Raw genomic sequence first — 13,597 nt, 5'->3', positions numbered from 1 at the left:
GGGCACCTCAAACACATTCCAACTCGATTTAGGGACAGATATATCAATACAAATGAATTCATATTTTGGCCAAAGTTCATTAAAAGTGTAATTTTTGTCAATTTTGGTCAAAAAATTAAATTGCTCCAAACTTCCATGAAAGACTCCTAAGGGCACCTCGAACACATTCCAACTCGATTTAGGGACAGATATATCAATACAAATGAATTCATATTTTGGCCAAATTTCATTAAAAATGTAAGGCTAACCCCTTGCAATTTTTGTCAATTTTGGTCAAAAAATGAAATTGCTCCAAACTTCCTGGAAAGGCTCCTAAGGGCACCTCGAACACATTCCAACTCGATTTAGGGACAGATATATCAACACAAAGAAATTCATATTTTGGCCAAATTTCATTAAAAATGTAAGGCTAACCCGTTGCAATTTTTGTCAATTATGGTCAAAAAATGAAATTGCTCCAAACTTCCTGGAAAGACTCCTAAGGGCACCTCCAACACATTCCAACTCGATTTAGGGACAGATATATCAATACAAATGAATTCGTATTTTGGCCATATTTTATTAAAAATGTAAGGCTAACCCCTTGCAATTTTTGTCAATTTTGGTCAGAAAATGAAATTGCTCCAAACTTCCTGGAAAGGCTCCTAAGGGCACCTCAAACACATTCCAACTCGATTTAGGGACAGATATATCAATACAAATGAATTCATATTTTGGCCAAAAATCATTCAAAGTGTAAGGCTAACCCCTTGCAATTTTTGTCAATTTTGGTCAAAAAATGAAATTGCTCCAAACTTCCTGGAAAGACTCCTAAGGGCACCTCCAACACATTCCAACTCGATTTAAGGACAGATAATCAAACATTTTTGCCCTAAACTTTTAATATTATGTCGCCCCTAGAGGTTTCCACCTCTAGGGGCGACCATTAAATGTCGCCCTCAGCGGTTGTGACCGCTAGGGGCGACCATAATTTGTCGCCCATAGCGGTTATTGCTACCGCTAGGGGCGACCATAAAATGTCGCCTGCAGCGGTTCTGACCGCTAGGGGCGACCATAATATGTCGCCGGTAGCGGTAATTGCTACCGCTATGGGCGACCATTATATGTCGCCCGTAGCGGTTGCGACCGCTAGGGGCGACCATTAAATGTCGCCCGCAGCGGTTGCAACCGCTAGGGGCTACCATAATATATAAGGCTCCTCAGGGCACCTCGAACACATTCCAACTCGATTTAGGGACAGATAAATCAATACAAAGAATTTCATATTTTGGCCAAATTTCATTAAAAATGTAAGGCTAACCCCTTGCAATTTTTGTCAATTTCGTCAAAAAATTAAATTGCTCCAAACTTCCTGGGAAAGACTACTAAGGGCACCTCAAACACATTCCAACTCGATTTAGGGACAGATATATCAACACAAATAAATTCATATTTTGGCCAAATTTCATTGAAAATATAAAGCTAACCCCTTGCAATTTTTGTCAATTTTGGTCAAAAAATGAAATTGCTCCTAACTTCGTGGAAAAACTCCTCAGGGCACCTCGAACACATTCCAACTCGATTTAGAGACAGATATATCATTACAAAGAATTTCATATTTTGACCAAATTTCATTAAAAATATAAGGCTAACCCCTCGCAATTTTTGTCAATTTTGGTCAAAATATTAAATTGCTCCAAACTTCCTGGAAAGACTCCTAAGGGCACCTCGAACACATTCCAGCTCGATTTAGGGACAGATATATCAACACAAAGAAATTCATATTTTGGCCAAATTTCATTAAAAATGTAAGGCTAACCCCTTGCAATTTTTGTCAATTTTGGTCAAAATATTAAATTGCTCCAAACTTCCTGGAAAGACTCCTAAGGGCACCTCCAACACATTCCAACTCGATTTAGGGACAGATATATCAACACAAAGCAATTCATATTTTGGCCAAATTTCATTGAAAATATAAGGCTAACCCCTTGCAATTTTTGTCAATTTTCAATATCAACACAAAGCAATTCATATTTTGGCCAAATTTCATTGAAAATATAAGGCTAACCCCTTGCAATTTTTGTCAATTTTGGTAAAAAAATGAAATTGCTCCAAACTTCCTGGAAAGGCTCCTAAGGGCACCTCGAACGCATTCCAACTCGATTTAGGGACAGATATATCAATACAAATGAATTCATATTTTGGCAAAATTTCATTAAAAATGTAAGGCTAACCCCTTGCAAATTTTGTCAATTTTGGTCAAAAAATGAAATTGCTCCAAACTTCCTGGAAAGGCTCCTAAGGGCACCTCAAACACATTCCAACTCGATTTAGGGACAGATATATCAATACAAATGAATTCATATTTTGGCCAAATTTCATTAAAAATGTAAGGCTAACCCCTTGCAATTTTTGTCAATTTTGGTCAAAAAATTAAATTGCTTCAAACTTCCTGGAAAGGCTCCTAAGGCCACCTCAAACACATTCCAACTCGATTTAGGGACAGATATATCAATACAAATGAATTCATATTTTGACCAAATTTCATTAAAAATGTAAGGCTAACCCCTTGCAATTTTTGTCAATTTTGGTCAAAAAATTATATTGCTCCAAACTTCCTGGAAAGACTCCTAAGGGCACCTCAAACACATTCCAACTCGATTTAGGGACAGATATATCAACACAAAGCAATTCATATTTTGGCCAAATTTCATTGAAAATATAAGGCTAACCCCTTGCAATTTTTGTCAATTTTCAATATCAACACAAAGCAATTCATATTTTGGCCAAATTTCATTGAAAATATAAGGCTAACCCCTTGCAATTTTTGTCAATTTTGGTCAAAAAATGAAATTTCTCCAAACTTCCTGGAAAGGCTCCTAAGGGCACCTCGAACACATTCCAACTCGATTTAGGGACAGATATATCAATACAAATGAATTCATATTTTGGCCAAATTTCATTAAAAATGTAAGGCTAACCCCTTGCAATTTTTGTCAATTTTGGTCAAAAAATTAAATTGCTTCAAACTTCCTGGAAAGGCTCCTAAGGCCACCTCAAACACATTCCAACTCGATTTAGGGACAGATATATCAATACAAATGAGTTCATATTTTGACCAAATTTCATTAAAAATGTAAGGCTAACCCCTTGCAATTTTTGTCAATTTTGGTCAAAAAATTATATTGCTCCAAACTTCCTGGAAAGACTCCTAAGGGCACCTCCAACACATTCCAACTCGATTTAGGGACAGATATATCAACACAAAGCAATTCATATTTTGGCCAAATTTCATTGAAAATATAAGGCTAACCCCTTGCAATTTTTGTCAATTTTCAATATCAACACAAAGCAATTCATATTTTGGCCAAATTTCATTGAAAATATAAGGCTAACCCCTTGCAATTTTTGTCAATTTTGGTCAAAAAATGAAATTGCTCCAAACTTCCTGGAAAGACTCCTAAGGGCACCTCGAACACATTCCAACTCGATTTAAGGACAGATAATCAAACATTTTTGCCCTAAACATTTAATATTATGTCGCCCCTAGAGGTTTCCACCTCTAGGGGCGACCATTAAATGTCGCCCTCAGCGGTTGTGACCGCTAGGGGCGACCATAATTTGTCGCCCATAGCGGTTATTGCTACCGCTAGGGGCGACCATAAAATGTCGCCTGCAGCGGTTCTGACCGCTAGTGGCGACCATAATATGTCGCCCGTAGCGGTAATTGCTACCGCTATGGGCGACCATTATATGTCGCCCGTAGCGGTTGCGACCGCTAGGGGCGACCATTAAATGTCGCCCGCAGCGGTTGCAACCGCTAGGGGCTACCATAATATATAAGGCTCCTCAGGGCACCTCGAACACATTCCAACTCGATTTAGGGACAGATAAATCAATACAAAGAATTTCATATTTTGGCCAAATTTCATTAAAAATGTAAGGCTAACCCCTTGCAATTTTTGTCAATTTCGTCAAAAAATTAAATTGCTCCAAACTTCCTGGGAAAGACTACTAAGGGCACCTCAAACACATTCCAACTCGATTTAGGGACAGATATATCAACACAAATAAATTCATATTTTGGCCAAATTTCATTGAAAATATAAAGCTAACCCCTTGCAATTTTTGTCAATTTTGGTCAAAAAATGAAATTGCTCCTAACTTCGTGGAAAGACTCCTAAGGGCACCTCGAACACATTCCAACTCGATTTAGAGACAGATATATCATTACAAAGAATTTCATATTTTGACCAAATTTCATTAAAAATATAAGGCTAACCCCTTGCAATTTTTGTCAATTTTGGTCAAAATATTAAATTGCTCCAAACTTCCTGGAAAGACTCCTAAGGGCACCTCCAACACATTCCAACTCGATTTAGGGACAGATATATCAACACAAAGCAATTCATATTTTGGCCAAATTTCATTGAAAATATAAGGCTAACCCCTTGCAATTTTTGTCAATTTTCAATATCAACACAAAGCAATTCATATTTTGGCCAAATTTCATTGAAAATATAAGGCTAACCCCTTGCAATTTTTGTCAATTTTGGTAAAAAAATGAAATTGCTCCAAACTTCCTGGAAAGGCTCCTAAGGGCACCTCGAACACATTCCAACTCGATTTAGGGACAGATATATCAATACAAATGAATTCATATTTTGGCCAAATTTCATTAAAAATGTAAGGCTAACCCCTTGCAAATTTTGTCAATTTTGGTAAAAAAATGAAATTGCTCCAAACTTCCTGGAAAGGCTCCTAAGGGCACCTCGAACACATTCCAACTCGATTTAGGGACAGATATATCAATACAAATGAATTCATATTTTGGCCAAATTTCATTAAAAATGTAAAGCTAACCCCTTGCAAATTTTGTCAATTTTGGTCAAAAAATTAAATTGCTCCAAACTTCCTGGAAAGACTCCTAAGGGCACCTCAAACACATTCCAACTCGATTTAGGGACAGATATATCAATACAAATGAATTCATATTTTGGCCAAATTTCATTAAAAATGTAAGGCTAACCCCTTGCAATTTTTGTCAATTTTGGTCAAAAAATTAAATTGCTTCAAACTTCCTGGAAAGGCTCCTAAGGCCACCTCAAACACATTCCAACTCGATTTAGGGACAGATATATCAATACAAATGAATTCATATTTTGACCAAATTTCATTAAAAATGTAAGGCTAACCCCTTGCAATTTTTGTCAATTTTGGTCAAAAAATTATATTGCTCCAAACTTCCTGGAAAGACTCCTAAGGGCACCTCCAACACATTCCAACTCGATTTAGGGACAGATATATCAACACAAAGCAATTCATATTTTGGCCAAATTTCATTGAAAATTTAAGGCTAAGCCCTTGCAATTTTTGTCAATTTTGGTCAAAAAATGAAATTGCTCCAAACTTCCTGGAAAGGCTCCTAAGGGACTCTCAAACACATTCCAACTCGATTTAGGGACAGATATATCAATACAAATGAATTCATATTTTGGCCAAATTTCATTAAAAATGTAAAGCTAACCCCTTGCAAATTTTGTCAATTTTGGTCAAAAAATTAAATTGCTCCAAACTTCCTGGAAAGACTCCTAAGGGCACCTCAAACACATTCCAACTCGATTTAGGGACAGATATATCAATACAAATGAATTCATATTTTGGCCAAATTTCATTAAAAATGTAAGGCTAACCCCTTGCAATTTTTGTCAATTTTGGTCAAAAAATTAAATTGCTTCAAACTTCCTGGAAAGGCTCCTAAGGCCACCTCAAACACATTCCAACTCGATTTAGGGACAGATATATCAATACAAATGAATTCATATTTTGACCAAATTTCATTAAAAATGTAAGGCTAACCCCTTGCAATTTTGGTCAATTTTGGTCAAAAAATTAAATTACTCCAAACTTCCTGGAAAGACTCCTAAGGGCACCTCAAACACATTCCAACTCGATTGAGGGACAGATAATCAAACATTTTTGCCCCTTAACATTTAATATTATGTCGCCCCTAGAGGTTTCCAGCTCTAGGGGCGACCATTAAATGTCGCCCTCAGCGGTTGTGACCGCTAGGGGCGACCATTAAATGTCGCCTGCAGCGGTTGCAACCGCTAGGGGCTACCATAATATGCCGCCCCTAGCAGTTGCGACCTCTGGGGGCGACCAATATGTCGCCCTAGCGGTTGCTACCGCTAGGGACGACCATTATATATCAATACAAAGAAATTCACATTTTGGTAAATTTCATTAAAAATGTAAGGCTAACCCCTTGGAATTTTTTTTCAATTTTGGTCAAAAAATTAAATTGCTCCAAACTTCCTGGAAAGACTCCTAAGGGCACCTCGAACACATGATGTTGGATGCCCCTCTTGCCTTGAAAAAAATTCTGCATAATTTGAACAAGTTTTTATGCAAAATTTCATCAAAAGAGTAAGGCTTACCCCTTGTGTTTTTTTTTTAAATTGTGGGCAAAAAAAAAAATCACTTCAAACTTGCTGGAAAGATGCCTTAAGGACCATAAAACACATTCCAATTCGATTTCTGGACAGATGTGCATTTCAAAATGAAATTTCGACGAAAATTTGGGATAAAATCTGTCAAAAATAATGATTTTGTTCCCTAAAAATCGATGATTTTTGCCCAAATTTTCAAAATATTGGGTGGTAAAATGTTGATTGATGCTCCTCTTGCCTGGAAAGGAATGTCTGCATAGTTTGGAGAAAAGTATTTTTTTGGCCAAAATTCATCACACTCTAACACCCAATATTTTGAAGATTTGGGCAAAAATCATCGATTTTTTCTCTCTTTCCTAATCAAATTCTGACCACATCAATCAGCTTTTATTAGTAAATGTTATTAATCAAACGTGTGAGTACAATCATCAGACTGTGTATTGCGTCTAAACGTTATAGCACGCGTAAAACAACAAACCCCATCCTGCACGCAGTCAAGATTAAGAATAAGCATTCCAAATGAGAAGCGGTGTTGCTTTTGTGAGATGACACCAGACTCGCAATCAGGCGACCCGGGTTCGAGTCCCGGCCTCGTTACTTTTTTTTCTTGTTCATATTTTCCAATATACTTTTTAGACACATTCTACTAAGCCTATTTATTATATTATTTGTATGCTTATAAAATAATGTGGCAATAAACCAAAATCAATAATTAATCAAACAATCAATATTATTTCTTGCAATCGTTCAAAACCGAATGTTTAATCCCGAAATCACAAAGGGCTATTGATATAAACTGTTTACAAAACACTGGTTGGGGTCTGAGCACAGCCTCATTATATCATCCACTCAGCCGCATGGTATATGGGTACAGACTAAACTGCATAGACCGTACGCCAATGATAAATGTCCCCACTTTAGAAATTCGGGAACAATAATCACAACTCTCCAAGGTGTTCGAGACACATCAAATAAAAGCTGATTACATCATCTTTCATTTTGTTTTAAATTTTTTTTTTTGGGGGGGGGGGGTAATCTAATTACTATCAGGAGAAATGTTCATCCGAAGATGATCACCCCTTGAAAGTCCCGATGCCCATCGCCATTTTGAAAAACGGTGCCTACACTCCATTGCAAAATAGAGCGCCTTTAGGGCCCCAATTTCATCCAAATTTCACAGAAACACAAGTTCACAATCCCGTGCACGGCTTCCACCCTTATTTTTGTTCAAACCCTCAAGTTCATGGCCACAATGTGTTTAAATACTGAACAGTTCGGGGAATGCAAATTATCGTGATTTGGCCGGCGTAGGCAATTTTGGACCGATTTGGCCTGCAACTATTATGAGATCAGCTCTCCAGTATACGGCGAACTTAATTGGAGACGAGACGTCACTCCGACTATAGCAAGCAGCGTTCCGAGATTTCATCGTTTGCGTGGGTTGTGACGATCCATCTTTTCTAAACGATAATCTGATGATCGGCGCTATGGTTCACTCCATTACACGAGGCGAGCATCGCTCAGCGAAGTCAACCCATAGCTGTTGTGTACACTTTACTCATGCACTGTAAACCCGAGTCAATTATGAAGAACCAACAAGTCACAGCTTTTTACAATTCCATGATATATTAAGCCGATAGTGTTTATCTATCCACTAAGGAACGAGTGAGCCATCACGTCTTAAGCTATTGAAACAGAGAGCATCATCAATCAAAATATACTGCAGCAAGGTATATGATACATGGATGCACGAAGTTGAGTTCATTGTAAGGGCTTGCAAAAGGACACGCGGCTAAGCGGTGTTTTATCATCCAAAAGACCCGGCAGTAGATCATTTTTTTCACCTGTAGAGGAGATAGGATACACCTTGATGGAATGCACGCACAACGAGACTGACACGATGTTACCAGATGATGATGATGATCGTCTCAGCCCGGTGGTGATCGCTCTCCGGACCGCCTACATCGCCCTGAACAGCCTGGCGATCATCCTAGCCAACGCCCTGACGCTGGCCGTGATGTGGCGAGCCCGTGGGGAGTTCCCACCGGGCTCCACCAAGCTCGTCATGTCCTCCTTGGCCCTTTCAGACCTAGCCGTTGGGGTGTTGAGTATATCCTGCGTCCCCCTCTCGGCGATGGACCGCTGGCCCTTTGGCGATACCGTCTGTACCCTGATGTGCTCTGTCTTAGTCTTATTCGGTGGTATCTCTATCGGCAACCTGTTGAGTCTGACTCTGGATCGCTTTGTAGCCATCACCAGACCCTTCTCCTACCCGACCCTCATGTCCAGGAATCGAGTCCTTTGCATGACTTGGTTCCAGTGGATCATTTTGACCGTACTCACGGTGATCATAATGGTCACCGTTCGACCGCGTGTGCGGTACAACCGCGCTGCCGCAATGTGCTTGATCCAACAAGGCCAGGAAGCTCTCGCACTCGATATCAACTATCTCTGTTTGTCATTCATCCTTCCTATCGCCGCCATGCTTGGCATCTACATCAAGCTCATCCACACCACTCGCCAACAGGCCAAAAAGATCAACACCGTGAACACTGCTTCTTCTACGGGCGGTAGTTCCCGGGCCAAGGCCGGCAGCGGCAAGGCGGTACGACTCTTCTGCGTGGTCGTAATAGTGTACACGATCTGCTATCTGCCGTTCTCCGCGGTCCGCGTTTATGCCGATCTGCACCCGCTGGCGCGGCTGCCGCCCGCGGTGGATTTCGTCTGCGCGTGGCTCATCGTCAGCAACAGTTTCTGGAACTTTGTCATCTACGTCGTCATGAACGGAACATTCAGGCAACTCTCCAAACAGATATTACTGGAAATATTTAAGAGGTGAAGGCTATATTACACAAGATTTCACACCCTTAAACTTGTCAAGCTTTGGCTTTGATGTTCGCTAGGGGTGGGACTTGAACCCGAGACTTCCTGCCTCACAAGTGCAGACATCTTTACAACTCGTCCACTGAGCTTTCCGAGATCGGCAGCCAACTTCTGCTCGCTATAGGCCTAGATCAATTACATTCACCAGCGATTTTTGAGGTGTTTGTCTAATGTTTATTCATTAACAACAAGTCTACTTTATGCATAAAAAAAAAGCGAAACCCAAATGTCGGGACTTGTAAATAGGGGTTGTGGCGAGATGCCTTGGACGGACCAACACAAAACAAAAACAAGTACACACGGACAGTTGGACCAAGATAGAACCTAATGCGCCTATCAATATTGTTTCCCCCACCCCTCCCCCGGGCTGCCCCACCCAAGACGTGGGGATTGTCACTTTTGAAGTGACAAAATTCCCACTTTTCTGGCAAAATTTAAGTGACAATCCCCGACCATGCCCCGACATACATACGTGGGGCGCACTAGTACATGCATTTCCATGTAGCACGCCAATGGTAACAATGTAATTTGAGTGCAAAAATCTGCAATGAGTGCAATGCAAAATCTCCACCCTGGGGCATGAAAAACCGTGACCAAATCCCGACATCGGACCTGGGGCTGCGGGGGAAGAAACATTTGATAGGCGCATAAGCATGACAACTTACGGATAAACTAGAATATTACGTATTCAGAGAGAAAAAAATATTGCTGGGAAAAAAACAAAATCGCTGAAAAATCAAAGATGGCGGCAATGCAAGATCTATACAGCGCAGTATAGAGCTTTAAACTATCTTTTAAGTATGCTTTGTGCCATTCAAAAGTGCCACCATTTTATTCCGTTCCATAAAAATGTCCATTTCTCTCATAATAAGGATCTTAAACAGTGAAACATTACATTGTATAAGTCCGAGTAACTAGGACTCTACGAATCGCCTTTTGTTTACATTTGGAGATGGTAGGGGGACTATCGCCTGACCATGTCCAAATGTTAAAGAAAAGGCGATTCGTAGGCAGGTTTCATGTTCTATACAGGGTAGCGCGGCGTTTACGTCAGCCAATGAAAAACATCGTTTCATTTAGCAATTGAGTTTTTTACCGATTGATATGTGTTACCATGCAGCGCTCAAGAATCATTGAGTTTCAAGTGAATAGGTCTTGGAACTAGACAAGTGCAAGAATTAGCTCCCGGATGTCCGTGCTCGCCATAGTGATACATGTATCATACAATTCATCATCAAACTGCTCATCAACATAAAGATCTTTGACAATTCAACGGTTAACAATTCGGATGAAAGATTACATTTTTGATCTGTCGCTGAAACGATTCAATCAATTTTTTTCCTATGCTGACTCAGACCGCGCCGGTACACGTACACTACTTTGAAATTAAATTACCGCCCTAAAAGCATGGCTGTGGACACATCACTTCATCTTCTCTGTAAATTTAATAACCTTGTATAGTCAGCCGTTATACCGAATATGTGTTTAGTTGCGCTGCACTTTCTACAAACAAAACGTGACGAGAATTACAACGAAACCCTATGCTTATTATTAGGCCCTTATTAAAGGTAAATTGGTAACATGCCGTACCCAAGGTTAGTGCGGTTATAGTGCGGATCGATTTTGTTCGCAAACAATCTTGTTCTGGTAATGAAACCAGTGCATAAACCTGAAGAAACTTGAAAGACAGAACACGAGGAAGAAATTTATTCTCAAAATGTCTTAATTCCTTGAATTATGTTTAAGGTACATAGGATTATTTGCTTTTTTGTGATTTTTGTTTTCGTTTGAGGCAACAAAACTGGTCAAAATCTTAAAAAGGGTGCAGAACAACTAACTTGTGGAAGTTTCAGCTCAGTGTATACTAACTATACATTTTGAGAAATCAGAGACCATGTACGTATGCACAAATTATTGGGTCTCGTATACTGGATTCCGTTGATAATGGTAACGTAATGTTATTAAGCAGCTTTGCCCGCGTTCTTAAACAACCTGCAATGAGTGTTTTCTTCCGAACGATACCATTTCAGGAGGAATAATTTCACAGGGTATTTGGTGCCAGTCCTATTTTCACTTTGAGCAAGGACATTCTCGTAAAATCGGTAGGTATTATTCCTTTAATGAAAATACAATTTTGTTGGCGCCACACGGGAAATTTGCTTTACTTCTACGTGATGTATGAGCCGAACGAAGCCCGATTTAAAAAAAAAAACCACATGTTTTTATCAAAGTTAAAGATGCCATTTCCATAGCAACAACACACTGTAAGTGTTCATCATGGGGTTATATTCCTTTGGAAGGGGATATGCGTGAAATACATTTACTTGTCTCTTTGTGCTATGTGTGAATTAGCTTGGAGATTTCAAAATTCAAAGTCCATCCTTTTAAAACGTCAGATTTGTTATGATTAATTGGCATACTGCCATTAAAATCCAGCCGATGTTTCGAGGCGGACGCCTTGAGATCTCGTATTGAGGGTTCCTTTGGTGGCCCAGTCCTTTTTTTTTGGATCTGCATTGAATGGACGGATTCAGTAAGCTCCGCCCACTGCGCACGTAACACGTGCTCTTCTCCAATGCCACACTGAATTTTTCAGCTGCGCGCGTCATAATACGCGCGCACGCATGTCGGACATGAATCACGGCTGTGATTGGTCAGAATACCATGGGGCAGGGCTCAATACGGTTTGTGACTACGTCGTACACGCGCACGCACAACTTCTATACTAGCGCCCATTGGCTAAACACGCAACTTTGCTTTGCACTACTTCCGCAGTTCCAATGGTTCCACATCACTGATCTCTACACTACTTCATGCGCAGCAGTAGGCGTGGTAAACTGAAGTGACGTCACATTTACGAACCGGGTGGATCGGTTTACCCTTAGACAGTGCAGTACAACTGCCAATGCCCTGCATTTATACTTTTAACCAAATAGGCAATGCAATGCGTTTGTAGCACATTCGGTTTTCGCCTCCCAACTAATGGTACGGGTCTATAATGCCAACACTACCGATCGGAAGTAAAGCTATGTAGACTTCCAAATTATTATCAGCATGGAAGTTATTCCCCATGATAGCAATTATCCTTGATTCCCACGCATTACCTTTAATTAATAAATACCTTGGAGAGTTGATGGTTTCTGATTGGTCGAGACTCGTTCACGTGGCCGGTCATTAACGGTGATAATGGACCGGCTTCAAAGATCAAGCGAATAAATGGCCCCTGAACCAGCATTGATCCAGCCCCGTTCAGCCCCATGCAAGCCAATGATTGGTCAAAATATAGTAACAGTCCTGCGGTAGCTTTTAACATTCGAGCACTGCACATGCGCTCAACCCCCGTCGCGTGAGACTGACGCGCGCGTACGCAACACAGTTGCTAGGGATGCGTGCGTGCGCGCGCGTAAGGAAGTTTTGAAACGACATCGTACAGCAGTGCAGTATATTCCGAGGATGTTTACGACGAAAGCGTAGATCTACGATTTATTTTCTTTGAACACTTTACCCACCGACATATTTACCTTTCCTAAACCAAGCTTCTTTGTAATTCCGGACACAAGGAATGTGTAAACGAGATTCCAGCTTCCTCCATCAGGTAAAGATATGAAAACATTGTTGTAATTTGTTTCGCTACGGCAGCAGTTTCTCTTGAGTTTACGTCATTATAGCTGTTAAGCTAAAATATGGCCCATGAACATGAGCACAAAAAAGTCTGGAAATATCGCCGAAAGAAAGTCACAAAATTGGAGCATTTTAACTGTTTATTTCGTTATAAAGGTATTTATTAATGGGAATAACAGTCGTCTCGGTCCATTAACAGCGGTCACCCCCACACCCGGTCATTATCACGCAGTGAAGACCGGCTCCTCACACTGTTATTCCCTTATTACATGAGACGAATTTTCAGCGGGGCGAGGCTGAAAAGGGCTATTCCACGGCAATCCGCGCACATTATTTAAATAGCTTTTGTAAATATCAGCGATGTACAGGAGACAACGGTAGTAATAGCCGTTCCAATTTAATTGGACCTTGGCCGAAAGCACAATTTACCGTACAGTAAGACTGCATAATGTAATGATAATTATCTGATGTAGGCCTACATTGTAAGGGGAGACAGTCATTTTGTAAGCAATTTCACGGATGGTTTGCGAGGAGGAAAAAGAATCTTAATCATGAACGAACGACCCTTTTCATTTTAATAGGCTACATCTCCTTTTTACCATACGTGGTCTACTATATTCTTGTCTGTCTTAAAAAAAAACTCGAATAAAATTACTAATTCA

General features: G+C 40.1%; 1 protein-coding gene across 1 annotated transcript; it reads left to right on the top strand.

Moving 5' to 3' along the window:
* The first annotated feature begins 8,301 nt into the window (after nt 1-8,301).
* Nucleotides 8,302-9,270, top strand: LOC119728098 (histamine H2 receptor-like). Its single transcript, XM_038200170.1, has one exon. It carries the CDS (start codon nt 8,302-8,304, stop codon nt 9,268-9,270), a length of 969 nt encoding a protein of 322 aa, XP_038056098.1.
* Nucleotides 9,271-13,597: the final 4,327 nt, after the last annotated feature.

The sequence above is a fragment of the Patiria miniata genome, unplaced genomic scaffold, assembly GCF_015706575.1.
Source record: "Patiria miniata isolate m_02_andy unplaced genomic scaffold, ASM1570657v1 HiC_scaffold_20, whole genome shotgun sequence".
Taxonomy (NCBI): Eukaryota; Metazoa; Echinodermata; class Asteroidea; order Valvatida; family Asterinidae; genus Patiria; species Patiria miniata.
The sequence above is the reverse complement of the archived record's forward strand: the minus strand, read 5'-3'. Positions and strand labels throughout refer to the sequence as shown.